Here is a 17,853-nt window from a genome sequence, read left to right on the forward strand (position 1 = left end):
TATAGACTGCTTTGCACCTACTGCGTATAAAATGAGCAGAGCTCTGCTTGACATTGGAAAGGCTGTGATGAATATATAATAAACATCTATGGCTGAAGAAGAAGTTTTTTTAAACGTAAAAATAAACAGTGAACTAAGAAATAATTGTTTTTAATGTATTTTGCTTTGACACTGATTTAAAGAGATGTGATACTTTTCTGGAAGCTTCTCTTATTATCTGACTGCAATAGCAAATAGATTTACACAGTCAGAATTCTTTTCAGGTTGTTGATTTATCTCATGATTTCAAATGAAGCAACTCTCCTGTTTTTCATTTTCAATTGCTTATCAGGATTCGGGTCCTGGGTCTCCCCCCAGAAGGACATGTCTGAAACCCTGCTCTAAAGGGGAACCACCACCCCAGTCTGTTACTACAGAGGCACTTCCTCTGTTATCCATGCAGATTTGCACCAATGACAGGGGGGAACATGGACAATTCAGAATACATGTTCTCTGTCACCCAAGAAATGTAATCAAGGTTTTGTCAAAGGTGGGAGTTGTCGACTAACTTGATTGGACCCTCACTGTGTAGTCAGACCTCCCAGGTTTGTCTGGTATCTTCTCCGGCCTCCTGATCCAACTCTCCACCAGGTGGCGATCAGTTCAGCTCAGCTCCTCTCTTTACCCAGAAGCTATAGCCATAAATCAGCTGATATGAATACAAAGTCAACCATCGATCTACAACCCAGGGTATCCTGGTATCAAGTGCCCTTGTGGACACCACATGTTGGAACATGGTGTAAGTTATGGACAAACTGCGACTACCACTAGGTCCAAAAACTGAGCTCTATTTGCAGCGGTCTAATTGAGACTAGTCTGCCTGCCGCTAGGGCTGATTATGATTCTCAGCTTCTTTCTTTCTTGTACCGCTTCTCCTCATGGGGCGCCTCAAACCAGACTGTGAATCTCTTCATGTCTTCTATTAACAAGGTTCTGTCCAGCTGGAGGTGGAGACATGGATCATCAGTCTTGGTCCAGGAACCAGGAAACTCTACAATCTCTGCAAGGGATTAATCTCCACGGGCTTAATAGGAATCCTCCATTATTTCCATAGCCTTCATGCTCCTTAGTTCCGGAAGAAATATGTCCAACTACGGTCAATTTAATTTGAGGCATCTTGACCTCATTCCTCTCCTGCTGCAGATCACACTCCAGCTTTCCCTTCAGTATCCTAATCTGCTGCTGTTGGTTCTAGGGGTCAAAATGATGGGTGTCTGAACCTCAGGGTTGTAGAGGGTTCATTACCATCTCACTGCAGGCTGCTAGCTGTGGCTGCACGTCAGCCTGAGGTTCCCTTTCCTCCCTTCCTTCCATCAGCTCTTGGTTCCACAAGTGTCTGATTTCTGTTGGATATTAACAAGTTCAAAGAGGAATCTCTACTCATTTACTTTCAGAAAGTCTCTGAACTGTTTTGACTCGCATCTGTAACATCTTTATGTCATGTCAATCCCCCAGATGTTGTTGAGGATTAAGGGAAAAACTTTCTAATTAGTGTGATGGATGAAATTGAGTTAGGATAATTAAGCTTGATAAAAATGTGTATTTATAATATTGCAAATGATCATTTTAAATATATTGATGAGAGGAATACAGAAAGAGACCTTTTCTTTAATTTTGCTGTGTCCTTGGAGCTTGTAGAAAAACCATCATCCCACAAACAAATAAACATCTCATACATAAATAATAAAAATACATAATCATTCATATTCCCAATTACCCGCACATTCATTGGTGTTCATTGGAAATTCACAGGAAAAATGTCACAAAAGCAACATAAGCAGTCATTATGGTGACACCAAACAGGATCAAGTTATTTTCACTTTTATGTAACTCATTATGGCTTTTGAAGTTCTGAAAACAATTCATACTTTATATTAACATTTGGCTTGGTTGTTGTGTGTATGTAGGTGCATTGATGTATACGTCCACGTGTGTGTATATCTCTCTCTCTCATATATATATATATATATATATATATATATATAAAATTATTTCGAATCAATCAGTTCTAAATACAAATGTGGACACCAAGAGGTAATTTAACAAAGTTCAACAGGAGGCTGCTCTAAGCTATCACCTGTCGTTTATTACAGACCCCACTTTGACCTTTGTCTCCCCCCTCTGGCAGGAAGTAGAGCTACACAAACAGCACTGACGAATCTGTGTGACATTTCAAAATCGACATCGCTGTGATTTCTCGCTCTTTAACTCTGGGAAAACAGTCTTTGCTGCTTAGTATAAAATGCATCACTAGTGATGTGCCGGTGCAAGAAAGTTGCACAAACTGCAAATTCTACAAATATTTTACAGTAATAAATGAACCGAATCGTAAATTATCTGTCAGTGATGAACTTATTTTACCAGAATGAAACAACGTTCATTCATATGTAGTGCCACAGGGTTAAAATAGTGAGATTTTAGTGCCCTATTGTGCCCCATTCCAAATAAACCTTTTGATAAAGCCAGTGTCATGCAGCAAATAGCAAAATAAAAGTTAACTGAAAAAAGTGGAATGACTAGTTAAGACGACATTAGAACGTATTGCTTTACCTCAAAGAATTCTCAACTTCCCTTCAGACAAGCAAAATCAACATCTGGGAAAAGGTTTCAGAATGAACCATTTCTTTTGTAAGTAGCATGAGCATCACTGACTGGATTTTTTTCATCCAGTAATAATTTCAAACCAGCGTTGAACAGAACTTCATATATTTGACCCCGTGTTGCCACAGATTCACTGTGGACACTGATGGAGCCTCTTCTGCCTGAGGTTAGACAGGCGAACAAACAGCAAATGTGTGTGACTGACACTGAAATGGCGTGATCGCCTTCATGCAACCACACACACACACACACACACACACACACACACACACACACACACACACACACACACACTCCTTACGCCCTGGAGAAACAATGTCCAGTTTCTGCTTTTATCAGCAGTTTTTTTTTTCCAGTTTACAGCATTTCTGCTTCGTCATCATCATCCTCGGAACCTGAGGGCCCCTGGCGGACTTCTTCGTACCACTTGTTGGTTAGGGTCTTCATTTGGATTCGGCCATGTAATAAATCCTGAAAGCGCACATTTACACACAACAGCACATGCAAAAGTAAATAGAAATGTATCTAAAGCTGCATGTAGGGAGAATAACTTGAAATTTCTCCCTAATTCCATGAAATTTCTCACAAATTCCGCAGACCTTTTGTACAATATAGCAGAATTAACTGTAAATCATAATGAGTAGAAACAGCCACTGTAAATACAAGAGGACTGTATGTGAAAGAAGTTACTGCATAAAACATGACTATAGAATGTCCAAGGATTGTGAGTAAGATCACGTGCCATCTCCCCCAGGAGTCTGTTAGTGTCTCTTACCTCTTGGGTGAGCCTGCGAGTGAAGAAGGGGTTAAGGTATTTCGCATCAAGCCACATGAAACCCTTCAGATCCTGTCTCTGGTAGATCTGAGCCTCATACTCTTCCTCTGTCAGTTCTGATAAGTGCTCGGACTCAATGGTATTACCCTGGAGAGGAAAGTAAAAGAATGAGAGGGGCCGTTGGATAAGTAGAAAGAAAAAAAAAAAAGCTGCCGATAAATGAAGTCGATGTGAAGGAGACTGAGGAGGAGATGGAGGAGAGCAGAGGGAGCGTCAAAGAGGGCAAATCAAAAAATAACGGAGGACCAGTAGATCTGGTTGCTGCCACGCCGGGGTATTAACACTAAGCTCCGGGAGACATCAAACATGCAAACACTTTACACATTAGTCATTGACATGCACCACCACATGTCACCAATGACTTCAATAGCAGCACATCAAAAGGAAGACCAGCTATCTCCAATCAGACTGAAAATCAAACCTTTAACAGCGCAGTAGCCTGTCAACACCTGCAGAGTTTTTAGGGTTTGTTTGTGTAACGTGTACAGTTTGCTCCTCACTGTGTTTTCTGCACACACAACGAATCCTTTGATTTTTTTTCACCCATTTGTATTCAGACTGCAGTGAAATCGCAACGCTTCATCCTTTACCATTTTCTGGGTCTTGCTCAGATTGATGTCTTTCTTGTTCTTCCGCCGCGACTGGCTCTCCTCAATGTCCATGAGGCGAATGAGTGGCATGGTCCCGCCCCCCAGGAGGAGGATCGTGAACAGCACAATGACGATGGTGGTGGTGCCGATCAGCTGGCGCTTTTCAAAAGGCTCCAGGCTCAGATGGAGGCTCAGCGCGTAGGGGATAGCCCCACGCAGACCTAGCAGACAGAAACGCTTAGTTAGAATAGAATTTACGTTACATCCTTTAATAATTACACAATACCGTATTTATTACATATATTATTTAATCAAATGAATACATTGATATTATACAATAAAATATCTGCTATAAAATATAATAATAATACTAGTAATAATAATAATAATCTGAACACTCACTACCTTTCCATCTTTTTTACATCTTTTTTTAGACTAGTATACCCAAGGTTGTAAATAATTATATTGATTTTTCATATTCTCTTTTATTTATTTTTTTCAACAACTGCCAAATAAGTGTCAAACATTTGGGAATCTAGTCACTGCTTGAAAAACAGCAACAAAAAACTAATTTTAAAAAGTAATTTCTCAAAATCAATGGACTTATTGGTTAAGTCACAGGTTGTTTGAGCTCCAGTTGTTGCCACTGACAGTTGTACCCAGAGATTCCCTCTTGATCCTAGACCAAAGGTTCAGACGATACCAAAGAGCACACAGCCTGTCATTGTCATGACTTAAATAACAGAGTGAATTGTCTCACCACTGAACCACATTATAAACATCATTTTTGGGTTGATCTTATGGTCTCTGAAGAAGTTCAGTAGGAATGAGAGAGGGAAGATGTTCACTGCTCGGCCAAGAAGAACCAGGACCTACGAAAGCAACACAGACATGAATTCCCTGTCCTTTAACAACACGTTCACACAGAAAACTCTAAAGCACTTACGATGCACCAGATGACGAAGGATATTTCAAAATTATGAGGGAAGCTGAAGATAGAGAGACCAAGGAAGGCAAACACACATGTCTCTGGGGAGAAATTGAAAAAGAATTATTCAGAACAAAATGTAAAATGAAGACAAAGGAGGAATTCTGGTGGAAAACACAGATTTCGCTCACCACACATGAACGCCACTGTGCGCAGTGTCTGCTGCATGAGGATCTGGGTGACCGGAGACAAATTGTGATGGGTGTAGTGCGACATCACGATCCCAGCAAACAGGATGGACATGATTCCTGTTGGGCCACAGAAGGCATTAACAAAAATCCTATGAAGAAAAAATATGAATGCGATTGTGCACGCATGAACCTACCGGACAGTTTGATGCCTTCGGCCAGGCCATAGGGCAGGTACGCAAAGATTATCATCATACCAAACTCCAACGACGGTGTTTTCCTCAGATCAAAGTGTTTTAAAAACTAATTAATGCGTTAGGGAATTTAATGATGTGCACACACACACATTCACATATACACCTACACACGCAGATGTCTGAAATATTGTCACACATAATAAATCTGGATACAACAGCTGAGATGAGTCCAGTGAGGGTTCCCAAGGCAGCAGAACCAAAAAACATTTTCAGGAAATAACCCAGTGCTTGCACGAAAGTCTCCCAGCCTGTTACCATGGAGTTCTCCGACCGGGAAAATCCCTCCGCTGTGCTAAAATGGAGAGAAAAAAAAGTAAATACCATAAAAATAAAAAAAAGCCTCAGACGATCTTGTTATACCTTAAATAGACACAAGAGGGCAGAAGAGCTCCAGTGTGTGTGTGTGTCTGTCTATGTGCTTACATTTATCTGGTCTTTGTAATCCAGATAATTTGAATATGAATTGAAGGAATTTAAAATAAACTTGAGCCACACACAGAATCCATCTAGTCATTATTGATGCAGCAGAAACAGAAACATTTGATTTTAGAGTGACATTTCAATCCTTTTTGTAATAACAGTTATTTAACCAAACAGCCAGACGACACAATGTATCTACTAATCAGACTTTAATGCTTTCTAATGAGCTCCTGAGCAAAAGCATTAGCTGTGTAGCTGCTATAAACAAGTGGCACAATGTGTAAAGTAGCTTTCTAAGAAAGCTAATCTGTGAGGTGCTAACAACAAGCAAACTGCCAGGCTGTTCAGCCCATCTATTATTTATGCATTCATTTGCTCTTCGAGGGCATGCAGACACTTGAGATCACTTTGCACATTTAGATGGCTGTGAGCAGGAGAGATAAGACGGCAATAAAGTGAGCACAGCCAGAGCAAATGGGATGACATGTAAACAAGGGGATACTGTCAAACCCTTGATTCCACCAAACATGTCTGTCAAGATTTTTCAGGTGTATTGTCCCCAAGTATGACGAGTTTAAAAGCTTGGAGTAACAACTCTTCGAGACTGGTACTCAAAATAAATGGTCCACAATGTCTGCAATACGTTTCATGACTTTTTCTAATTACTGAGCTCTCAAAAAAATGTCATCAAGAATTCTGTCGTTCTGAGTGTAAAAAAAAAAGAACAGCACCAACATTCATTTGACCAACATTTAAAAAAAAAACAGAATATGAACTTCATTGATTTATCAGACATGGAAGAAAAATTCAACCACATACACAACATGTGATGCAGTGATATTGTTGTGTTTTTTTTCAAAAGATGTATGTCAGGTAATAAAACGGATCACAGGTTCTGCTATTTCTTCTTGCTTAACGTCAGTGTGTAATTTCAAAAATGCAAATAGGAGTTCGAAGGTCGTAAAATGTCTGTCCAGACCCCAGTTGACGTTAATAATGCTGTGTAAACCTTGACGATTGTATAATTCCTCACAAAGGCATGTGATGAAATAATTATAAGTGCATACTGCCTGTTTCAGCTGCTCCGCTCGATTTTTACTTTTTAACTTTGATACGACTTTTTTTTATAACTTTTCTCTTATTTTTTCATTTTAGAACATTTTAATATGCAAAATAATGCCCCTCTCTTATATTTCAAAAATAATGATCACAGTTGGACTGCAAGAGACTCTTACTTTGTCAGGACGATGGCAACTGCGTCGTTGAGGATGCTCTCGCCGAACACCAACATGTTGAGCACCGGGTCCACGTTAAGGGCGTTGAAGATGGCGATGGTGGCAACGGGGTCCACAGCTGATATCAGTGAGCCAAAGGCGAAGCTACAGCAACAAAGTAATTAATCAGTAATAAATTTTATAGTCAAACAAAAGAAAAAAAAGGAACACAGTAATACAGCAATAAAGGAACATAACACAGCCAAAACCATGACATTTACAGTATGTCTGTATAAGGTTAAAAGAAATGTGGCATACAGCGTCTGTGTTACCTACTTCCTAAAAAAAAATGTTTTCTGAAAAAATTCTCAACTACAATGATCTTCTGTTCAGCAAAAACTAGAACTGTCCTCCGCCCGTCTGTTACTGAGGATTAGATTTAGTTTAGTGATCAGCTAAAGTTAAATAACAAAGTTAGAGTGAAACTTTTGAATTCAAGCCTAAATCTAACAGATTCTTTTCTGGTCTGCGCCCCTTCTTTCTACAAGTTTTGTGTCCACTCATGTAAGGATAGTCTGGGGGATAAGAAAACTGTATCGATCTTTTAATCAACTTAAATTTAGGAAAGTCTCATTTTTATTTAGTTGTATTGAGACTCAATTCTTTCTTGGCTGAGCAGGAAAACCCACTAACACATTCCTGACAAACCCTACATCCTGTTGAGCAGCAAACTGCTGTTATATAGATGTGTCATGCAACTACGAAGAACAAGAACACCATTTATTTAAAGTCACTCTGGTCTGGAATGATGTTCCCTCTGATCCAATGTCAAAAGAATGTAAAAAAAAAATTAATTGCTATTTTGAGTGGAAAACTAACACTCACCTATCAGTCATGGTCATCTTATAGATCACATCAGCCTAAAAAAAAAATTAAATAAATCACACCAACACACACACACGGCTTAGATGTGCAACAAACACATGTCGTCATGTCAATATCTATACAAAAAACAAAATGACGTGATGGCGGCTGTCTGCTCCACACGATCTCTGTAAACACTTTTGTACTCTATCTCTGAAAGGGCTTGTTGGTGGATAAAATTACAGCCCTCACCTGTCCAAGGAAATAGATACCTCCTCCGACTATGAAGGCGGAGATTGCTGTCCCGATCACAGCAAAGAGTGTAATGGAGCCAATGTTCTGGAAGAAGTTACCCTGAACACACATAATATTCATGTTTTATAGTAGCATGACATTTTAAATTTTACATGGGCACATTACATACACATATGTAGCCAGCTTTAAAATGAAAAAACAGGACAAAGTACAGGTAAAACATCGGTGCCTACGTAGCCTTGTATGACATATATGAACTGTTTCAAAGGAAATAGAATGAGGCTTAAGAGCAAATTGTTCAGTTAGTGAACTATAATCTTTACTTAAGATAATATCTAACAACAGTTCATGTAAATGTTGCTTCTTCATCCTGAATTTCATGTATTGTAGTGTTCATCTATTCCCATGTTTCTTCTAGCAAACATTTAATTACATTCACGGGGTCTCCTCTGTTCAACCAGACATGCATACCTTGTGTAAAGAGTATCCAGATTCAAAGATGATGGGCGGCAGAAGCAAAAGGAAGAACATGTTGGGTCGGAACGTTTCTTCCTCCTTTCCGGGGGAAAAAAAACAACCAGATGCTGTTTACAATAAGAAAATTGATGAAAAGCATTTGTTTGTGGACTTTTACACATTCTGTCACGTTTGTCATCTGAAATGAGCCTCAAGTGGTCCTTTAACAAATTAGAGAACAATAAAGCTAATTGGTACAACTGTATGAGTTAATGTATGTGTGATGGAACAATAAAACACAGGGTTGTGGTTATCACACAAACCTCAACAAATATTTTCTACCATTCGCCCAATCACAGGCAGTCAACTAGCGGAGTGGGTGATGAGGGACGCCATGCCTGAGGGCCAGGATCTTTGGCTGACAAAACAAATCTGGATGTTGACTTTACAATCACACACACACACAGACGCACACTCACACACACACACGCGGACACAGACACACATTTTGGTGACCTTAGCCCCCTAGTATTTTTTTTCAACCATTAGAATGAAATCATTGTTGCCTCTCAGATTGCCCTCTGGTTCAGACACCGGCATCATTCGCCCATTGAGTGTGTTCTGGCTGCTGATGTGTCTGCACACGATACACTGCGTTCTCTTGTGCAGCATGTGTGTGTGTGTGTGTGTGTGTGTGTGTGTGTGTGTGTGTGTGTGTGTGTGTGTGTGTGCGTGCATACATGTATGTTTTAATCTTTATTAGTAATGCAAAGATCAATACACTCATGCATTAGTGGACGTTCATAGGAAATAAATATTTCTGGGTCGTGGCTAACATTGCACTCGTGTTAAAAGTTGGTAGAGGTCAAGCTCATATTTACTCCATCCAGTCAATAAATGCATTATGGTTTGATCCAGTTTTATCAACAGGAGTCGGAGTCATCCCAAAGCAGATGGAAAGAAGATTAACAAGGAAGATGATAACTTCAAAATCACATTTGCTTTCCAAGACCACAGGGGAACGTTTTGGTAGGTAAAACGACAGAATAACACAACACAGTACATAAAAACTGTAAACCGATTTCTAGATGAGAACTCTCTTCTATTTACACGTTTGTCTGCACTTAAACTTTTGCGATTCTGGCTACAAGCTCATAAAATAGGTCAGGCATGGTGGAGAGCCTATAAAGAACGCTGGAGTAAAAGGCTGCATTCCTTTTCAGTTTGTCTTATTATGCATTCAAATTTCAGAAAGACTCTGCAAAAGGCTCCAGGATGCGACTCTTTCCTGACATTTAACTCTGGTATCTTAATATTTAATAACTCTACCCCTCATAGCATGTGAAAGGTCAAGAATTAATAATAACTCATGTGACAGAAGGAAATATGCCATGAATGCACTGATATCTACAGCCTGCATGCACTCAAGTACCCACATGTTTTACTGCCACATAAAATGTCCACAGGAGTGACCAAACAGACCTCATACACACACAGACTTCAATCCAGAGAGCAGGTGTGGCATTTTGAAATCTTTGTAGATGTAGGAGTTTATTAAGATCTCTAATTTCACAATTCTAGTTTCGATTGATTTAAAAAAAAATCTTAATACAACGTTCCAAAGGTCTGATCTCAGAAGAGCCAACCACATTATATATACTGTAGGTACTGTATATCCTGAATGTATATAACTATATGAGTGTGTGTGCATAAGAAAAGCAGTAAAAAATTAACACTTATGCCATTAAAAAGGCTGATATTAACTTAAAATTGTGATTGAATTTCTCTCCATTCAGTGACTCCAGATTTGAGGTCACAACGTACTGCATTGACCTCGTCTTGAAACTGTGGCGTGTAAAGAGGTGTAAAGAGATTTCAGAAACAGCGACATTGATAGGCAGTAGAGAAATATATGTAATACTTGCAGATGAAAGATGAAATGGATAAAACAGAGAGAAGACGATGGGAGTACTCCAGGGAAGTGCTGAGACAGAACTTGAACTAAATGAGAAAAAATGAATGCCAAAGATGAAGAGAGGGTAGTTAAAAGACGGTTTGGAGATAAAAGAAAGGATATGAAAGGGAACAACGGAGAGACCGTCATTCGGAATACAGATTCCCTGGAGGACTGGTTTTGACACGTGATGACATCACAACATGAGAAATGGGCCCCTGAAACCACAATTAAATCTGCTTCCCTTGTGTCACTTTTTCCTCTGAGACAAACACACCAATGCAACCACTGAGGGAAACAATGAGCCAGGTAACAAGTAGCACTACAACTAGAATATTTAAACGTAAATATGCCCACCTATCACTTTCTGTGTGAGTTCTAAGCGCTCCTAACGTGTTCTTTCTTACAAGCATGCTATTTCTTCTTCGATCTGTGTCAGAGCACAGGGGAGCGTCGACCAGAGGAGACAAAATCAAAAAGCAGGGAACAGAAGCAGGAAAGCGCTGAAGGAAAACGTTTTTTTACTTGTTCGAATAGAGGGACACAAGTGGAGATTGAGATGTCAGCAGGAAACAGCAAAGGAGGCAGATTGTCAGTGGAAAGAGAGTTCAAAGCCAGCGATGACAGGAGGCTGACGCCTGAGGGGTTTGTATAACCTTCATTTGTGGGCATTCCCTGAGGCTGGCGAGATCAGGGAAATGGGCCAGCTTTAGAAATAAGCCAGTTGGAAAAGATGACATCATACGTCAAATGTAGCTGCAAGAATGGGGATGCATCTAGATTTTACCTGCCCAATGAGCTAGTGACAGTGAGATAAAGACAGATGCCTTCCGTCGACGACGAGGACAAAAGATGGACCTGCGAGTCAAGCACTGCATGCAGTTTCAAGACTCGTGGTTGAAAAAGCGATGCTGACAGAATCCAGTGTAGCCATTGGCTGTGTTACTCATGGAACAGTTTACATGGTGCATCCTGCTCTTGGGGGCTCTCTCAACAACAAATAGGTCAGACATAATGGATTTGCATCAAAGCCTGGGTATTTTGAAGTTTTCAGGGCTCCAAAATAACTTCATCTACGCAAAGCGCCGGCATTTCTCATGAAAGACTTAAGCTGCACCGATTAAACTGGAATCCAGTGCAAAACAATGATTTTTGTTTTTCCTTAATGGTATTTCTGCAAAAATTTCATGGCAATAAATAAATAATAGATAAACATAAATCTAAAAGAAATGAGCTTTAAGAAAAAATGTCAATTCAATGGGAATAGATCTGATTTTTGAACACTGTAATAACTTTTCTGACTTTTGAAGTTTAGCAACCATAATTTAAACAACAATTTACTTTTAAAATAACACAAAGTGAATATTTCAATACATCAATACCAATATGCAATCATACACAAACGTATGCACAAGAGGCTGATGATTTCCTGGGACCTGACCACAAACTGAAATACGGAAACCCGGCCATTTTTCTTTTATAAAATTTCAACAGATCACTTGTTGCACTGTGCAGAGATCCCAGCAAAGCACACAAAGAATACAACTTTTTAACATTACTTATTCAGTAACATTTTTTAAAGTTGCTCAGTGGCATATTTTCAATTTCTGATATAGTCATGATCATTTGGTGATCAGCCAATATTACCTCCACAAATAATCTAACACAACAACCTGTTGATGTTGTTGGACTGACTCAAGGCTGATTTCTGATTAAATCAGATCACCTTTAAGGTTCAGTGACATTCTGAGAAATGTCAGATCACAGATATCTGAAAAGAAAAATGACCTCTTTTAATGCTTAAAGTGAAATTACATGAATTACTGACAGCAGGTAGTAGTTTCTCTTGTTTTCTGATCAAACCTCTTTTTTTAAATTATATTTGGTTCTTACTTTACAACACAAAGTTAACTGAAGTCTTGACTTCTTTTGTTGAACTATTCTGAATGTGTCATACTGCTGCTCACACTTGCTGATGGTTTTATGTTAACAAAACCGTTTGACTACAGAAGAAGATTTCATGTTGCTGGCCTGATGGACTTTCCCTTCCCTGTTCTCGGTTCCACCCATCAAACGTTAACGGCTTGTCATCTTGTGGTTTTTCTCATCGCACACTAGTTTCCTGTTACAACATTTTAACGTATACAGTAATTTTGACATTGGATTTTCCCACATGTTAAATACAGATTACATCACAGTTGTGTGAAGTGTGCAGCATGTTCTAAAATAAGATACTGTAGTATAAGATATCAAAAATGTATTTCACTATTTTAAATTTTTTTAATATGTTTAAATAATGTTAAAGCAGTAATGAATGAATGAATTTAATTTGAAGATGGATGGATTTTAATTTATGTGTTAGTCAGGTCAGCACAGTGAACAGCACCGATGACTCACAGCAAGAAGGTCCTGGGTTCAAATCCAACTGAGGATCTGGGAATCTACATGAGTCTCATTTGTTCCTCCCATCACCAAAAAAAAAAGCCTCTCCAACTGAATTGCCAACTTTCAGTGGCTGCAAGAGTGAATGGTTGTTTGTCTTTCTAAATGGTAACTTATCCAGGAAGTGCCCCACATCTCCCCTGACCTTACATAGGATAAGCAGTGCAGAAAATCAATGAACAAATGTGTTAGTCCATTACAGTATTACATTCTGCGTCATGTGGTAAAACCCTGAGGTGTTCTGAAGAAATCATTTAGCAATTTTCAAATGTACTGACCCTTGTAAGGACAGGTGCCTATCTCTGCTTGGTGTAAGATAAACACAAATACATAGATAATAGCCCAGAGGTTCACAGGAAAGGCATAGAGGGGTAAAAGGGGCGCTCTGCTTACGATTGGGGATGATTCAGCAACATCCTGGGGGCCCCAATCTGCAAACAATGGCACTAGTGTGCAAGAAACATTGACACAACCTGTCCTTTTTTCCTCCCTTCCCCCTCGTTGTACATGTCTGTCTCTACCTCTTGTTCATTCATTCTCTGAAACACGGGCAGAGAACAAGGAATGTTAATTAAAGGTTGGGAGAACAAAGAGGAAAAGGAGAGCGCTCATAAGGACACAAAGGGAAAGATGGCGGCCCAGGAGTTGTGTGCCACTGAATGAGATGGGGAGATGCGATTTGTGACTAGAAACTGTGTCCAGGAAATGAATGACTGATCAAAAAGGCAGATACATAAAAGGAGATAAAAATCCAACTTAAAAAGATGGTTATTGGATTGTGTTGAGGGGACAGTGTAGGAGGGGAGGGGGTCCAAAGAGTTTGTTCTCAGAAAAACTGCATCCTACTATTACTTGGAAACCCTTTCAAATGTCTCATTTTTTAAATAATCCAGAGATTCAGAAATGCTGATGTTAGTTTCTTGTAAAAAAATAAAGCAAATATGAAGAATGCAGTGTGCATAATTCTTCGGTTCATGGATTTGAAGCAACTCTTAACAATTTAAGACATTACGTTTCATAAGATGCAATAGACATTGAATATCCTTGTGCAAAATGCTGTTGAATTGCATGTTTGCTTGTGGTGGGTTTAGGAATGTTTACTTCATGCAGGATAAATTAACCCAGGGTCAGAAACTTTTGTTTACAATGAACCTGCAGTCAGGAAACATGGAGCAGTGAAGCCGGGTGTGAAGAAGGAATTCATCCTTACCTTCCAGTTGGCCAGGTCCTGAAATTCAATGATTTTAATAAAGCCTCCCATTAAAATTCCTGGGGGAAAAGAAAAGGAAGGAGACAGGAAAAATAAAATGGTCAAATATTTTCGTACTTAATATATAAATTTGGATAAAACTAAATAACAGATGGAATGCAAACCTAAGACATAGCTATTTGAGTGGTTATGACAGTCGAATGGCATTGCAGTTAAGAAGAAGACTTTAATACAGAGTTTAAAAGAGCAGCTGTCTTTGTTTTGACTACTTTTGCCTTTGAGAAAGTCCCCTTGAACCCTCAGCTCTCCTGTTACACAGGCCAACAGAACATTAATTAAAAGGAGGAAAGCACAATTTCACGTAAAGGAAGTGGGTGCAACAATATGGAGTAAAAGCATTGTGTAAGACACAGATTTAAAGAGGCACAGTGAACAAAATCATGAAGGAGACATATGAAAAGTAGACGACACAGAGGAAGTAATGAGGAAGGAAAAGTGGTCCTTCCTGATTTGTAAGCAGTGTTATCGCTCCTCCACAGAGTCGCCTACTCAAAATACCGAAACAAGCTTTGTGTCATATTCAGTGCAAGCCAAAGGAAAGGTCCTTCTGGGTCGAGGCGGGTGTGTGTCAGTGTGTTTGAGTGAGTGTAACTCAGTATGTACACAAAATGAATGAAGAATGTCACCTATGTGAACAGATTAGACAGGAATAATCTAAAAGATAAAACTGTTAACTCTTGTAATCTTATCTTTATTGTTCTGAATTAATTGCAGGAAACACATAAACTGCCAATTATCTTACAACTTACATGTTGTCTATGTTAGCGAGAAAACATAACAGGCAAAAGCTACTTACAGATAAGTAGGTAAGGGGAACATGGATGACTCTGATAAACTTCCATGCAATTCTGAGCACTTGTTTGTGCACTGAAACTGTTCTGGTCAATATAAAAATGAAAAAAAATGTAGAAAAAAATGAAATAATATAAAAAAGAGGAACCGGCACTCCCTGAGGAAAGCACATTACATAAGAACTCACCGAGGGACACGACAGCCACACTCTCTGGAAGAAAATGCAGCTTGAACTTGATAAGCAGGTGCACCAGTATGATACAGATACCTGGGGTGAATGGGAAGAGCAAAGAACGCTGAACGAATATTCAGGACAAATATAAAAATGTCCAGAAAATCTTGTCACATCAAGTATGTCAGAAAAATAAGGCTCATGTCATCGAGCGTTAAGATCTTATCTCTGGATGTTTTCCTCAACATAACCTAATACAGCATGAATAGCCATAAAAAATATATAAACTAATGTCCGACTTGACTTCCTGTTGCTGAAAATCTAAATCGAGATCTCAAATCACAATTAGTCCACCTGTAATAGTGTTTTATGTCAATTAGGTCAAATAAATTGCTTGCCATAAAAATGACTGCAAACCAGCTGCTTAACATTTCTCATCATGTAATAAAAGATAACTGATCCCAATCCCATGCTTTAAGTCTGGACATATGCATACCAATATAATTTTATTAGGAAACCACAAGGCCACAACAGCATAAACATAGCAAGCCATGCATGTGGTACAAAATGTAGTGTGTAAAGTTAGATATTAATAACACAAGGTGTATGCTACTCTTAAGCACTCAGGGGTTAATTCATCAAACTCAGAGATCTGTCATAGGACATGGTAAATGCAGATCTAATTAAAAACATACTACTTGTGTCAAATGTTGCCACAAAGATAATGCAGTTTCTGAGAACTGCTGTTAATGATTACTGTGTGGTTAGGAGGTGGTCTTTAGATAAGAGTCTGCAGTGATCCTCCATTTATTAGCATCTTTTGAAGCATCTGTGTCAAACCACTGATGATGAAAATTAACTTACAACACATAATTAAATTCCCACACTGGCATTCTTTGTTCAACAGAAAATAACCTGTCTAATTGGTAACCCCATGCATGACCCATACCATTTCCTCGGTTTAACCCTTTACAATGGAATTGACTCAATCTTTAGTTAACTCTGGAACATATAGGTTTTTGTGTCACTTCATGTCCTCACATGCACACAAATCTGCAAGACACATAGGCTCTAATTATCCACTAAGGTGGCTATACATTTGAGTTTAGTTATTTGCCGTAAATGCTGTGACATTTTTTAATTGGATGAAACAAAATAATATTCTGATCATGTACACATGTCCTCCTTTCTTTCTAGATAGATCAAACAGATATTCAGCAATGCAGCAACAGAGGCACAACTGACCAATAACCAGCAGGCTGAAGAAGATGGTCAATCCACTGGATTGCTCTTCTTCCTGGGCCTTGACCCCTGTCTGCACAGGAAGAATGGGCTTCGGGGTCGGGGGTGCCAGGGTCGGCTTAACAGTAGTCGGTGTGAGGTGAAGGGTGTCGTTGCCATAGCCGTCAGTGTCATTGGACTTGCTGCGTGAACACAGGACAAAATTCAGGTTTGTTGCAAAGCATAAAATTAAACAATCTTCAAAATCAAGAAAGGACGAAAAATCAAGCCCTGAATTAAATTTACATAATTATATAATGACTGAATGTAAATGAAAAGCTCTGTTGAAGAAATTGTCCCAGAAATTGTTTAATTTGTGTTGAGGCGTCCCAGCTGGAAATATCCTTAAATTGTTGGTGTTGACCCCTCTTAAAACTTTACAGTGTGAAATATGGCAACTCTACTAAAATGTCTCTTATATATAATAAAGTTACAACAACTGAGTTATCCTTACATAACGCAAAAAATCTTCTATTTAAAGTTTTGTTTTTGTGTTGAGTCGTAACAGGCAACGCCACTATAAACCTAAATGATTTACTCTGAACATCATATTAAGGATTATTAAAATGTTTGTGACTTTTTTCATTGAAGACGTAAATGTGGAATAACTGTCAGCGGCTGTTGAGCACAACAACCTCACGGTTAGCTCTTCTGCCTGAAATCAATTTAACGAACGAAGCTATTGCTAGCTAGTTAGCTGCATCAGACTAAGTTAATCCGAAAGACAAATCATTGAATCAATGTTCGTTGACCCACACCTGGTAGACAGTACGTTCTTCTGTTGTGTTCTTTCACGTAAATCTAGTTCATTCTGTTTTACTTGCTTTATAAACGGAGAGTCATTATCCTTATGGTTGGCATCCCCTCCGTCGTCTCTCTCATACAGGACGGGCGAGTTCTTCTCTTCTCGCTCTGACAGGCATGAATTTAGGCTCAGCAGCAAAACGAACAGCAATAAAAACGCATGAAAAACACCTCTCATTTTCAGATACCGGGTAGGTGCGTTTAAAACCAAAACCGAAGAGTTACAGTTAATAAACTTGGAAGTTCCATGTTGACAGCTACGTGTAGCCGTTGACATCAATTCACTTCCTGGTCACGGCGTCGTAGGGAATTGTAGTTTCTACGCTCTACTTCCCGTGGACGATGTAACAAGCACAGGGTTTGCTGGATGTAAGGTCGATGAGCAGATCTGTAAAAAAGACAAAAAACACGTAAAAATACTACTACTACTACTACTACTACTACTACTACTACTACTACTACTACTACTACTACTAATAATAATAATAATA

The 17,853-nt window shown here is 39.0% G+C and overlaps 1 protein-coding gene across 2 annotated transcripts; it reads right to left on the reverse strand.

Annotated features, from left to right (window-relative positions):
• Positions 1–1,627: 1,627 nt before the first annotated feature.
• slc9a8 (solute carrier family 9 member 8) lies at positions 1,628–17,647 on the reverse strand. Of its 2 annotated transcripts, none has more exons than XM_068331277.1 (16): positions 17,383–17,647; positions 16,523–16,701; positions 15,293–15,373; positions 14,254–14,312; positions 8,663–8,746; positions 8,189–8,290; positions 7,958–7,992; positions 7,094–7,237; positions 5,592–5,730; positions 5,379–5,484; positions 5,185–5,301; positions 5,012–5,094; positions 4,826–4,937; positions 4,066–4,286; positions 3,416–3,562; positions 1,628–3,111 (listed from the first exon to the last, which is right to left on the reverse strand). In XM_068331277.1, exons 1-16 carry the CDS (start codon positions 17,637–17,639, stop codon positions 2,998–3,000), a joined length of 1,980 nt encoding a protein of 659 aa, XP_068187378.1. In that variant the 5' UTR covers positions 17,640–17,647; the 3' UTR covers positions 1,628–2,997. The 2 variants fall into 2 exon arrangements, with proteins under 2 accessions (XP_068187378.1, XP_068187370.1); XM_068331269.1 differs by having other exon boundaries at positions 17,317–17,647.
• Between the last annotated feature and the right edge of the window lie 206 nt (positions 17,648–17,853).

The sequence above is a fragment of the Antennarius striatus genome, chromosome 2 (genome assembly GCF_040054535.1).
Source record: "Antennarius striatus isolate MH-2024 chromosome 2, ASM4005453v1, whole genome shotgun sequence".
Taxonomy (NCBI): Eukaryota; Metazoa; Chordata; class Actinopteri; order Lophiiformes; family Antennariidae; genus Antennarius; species Antennarius striatus.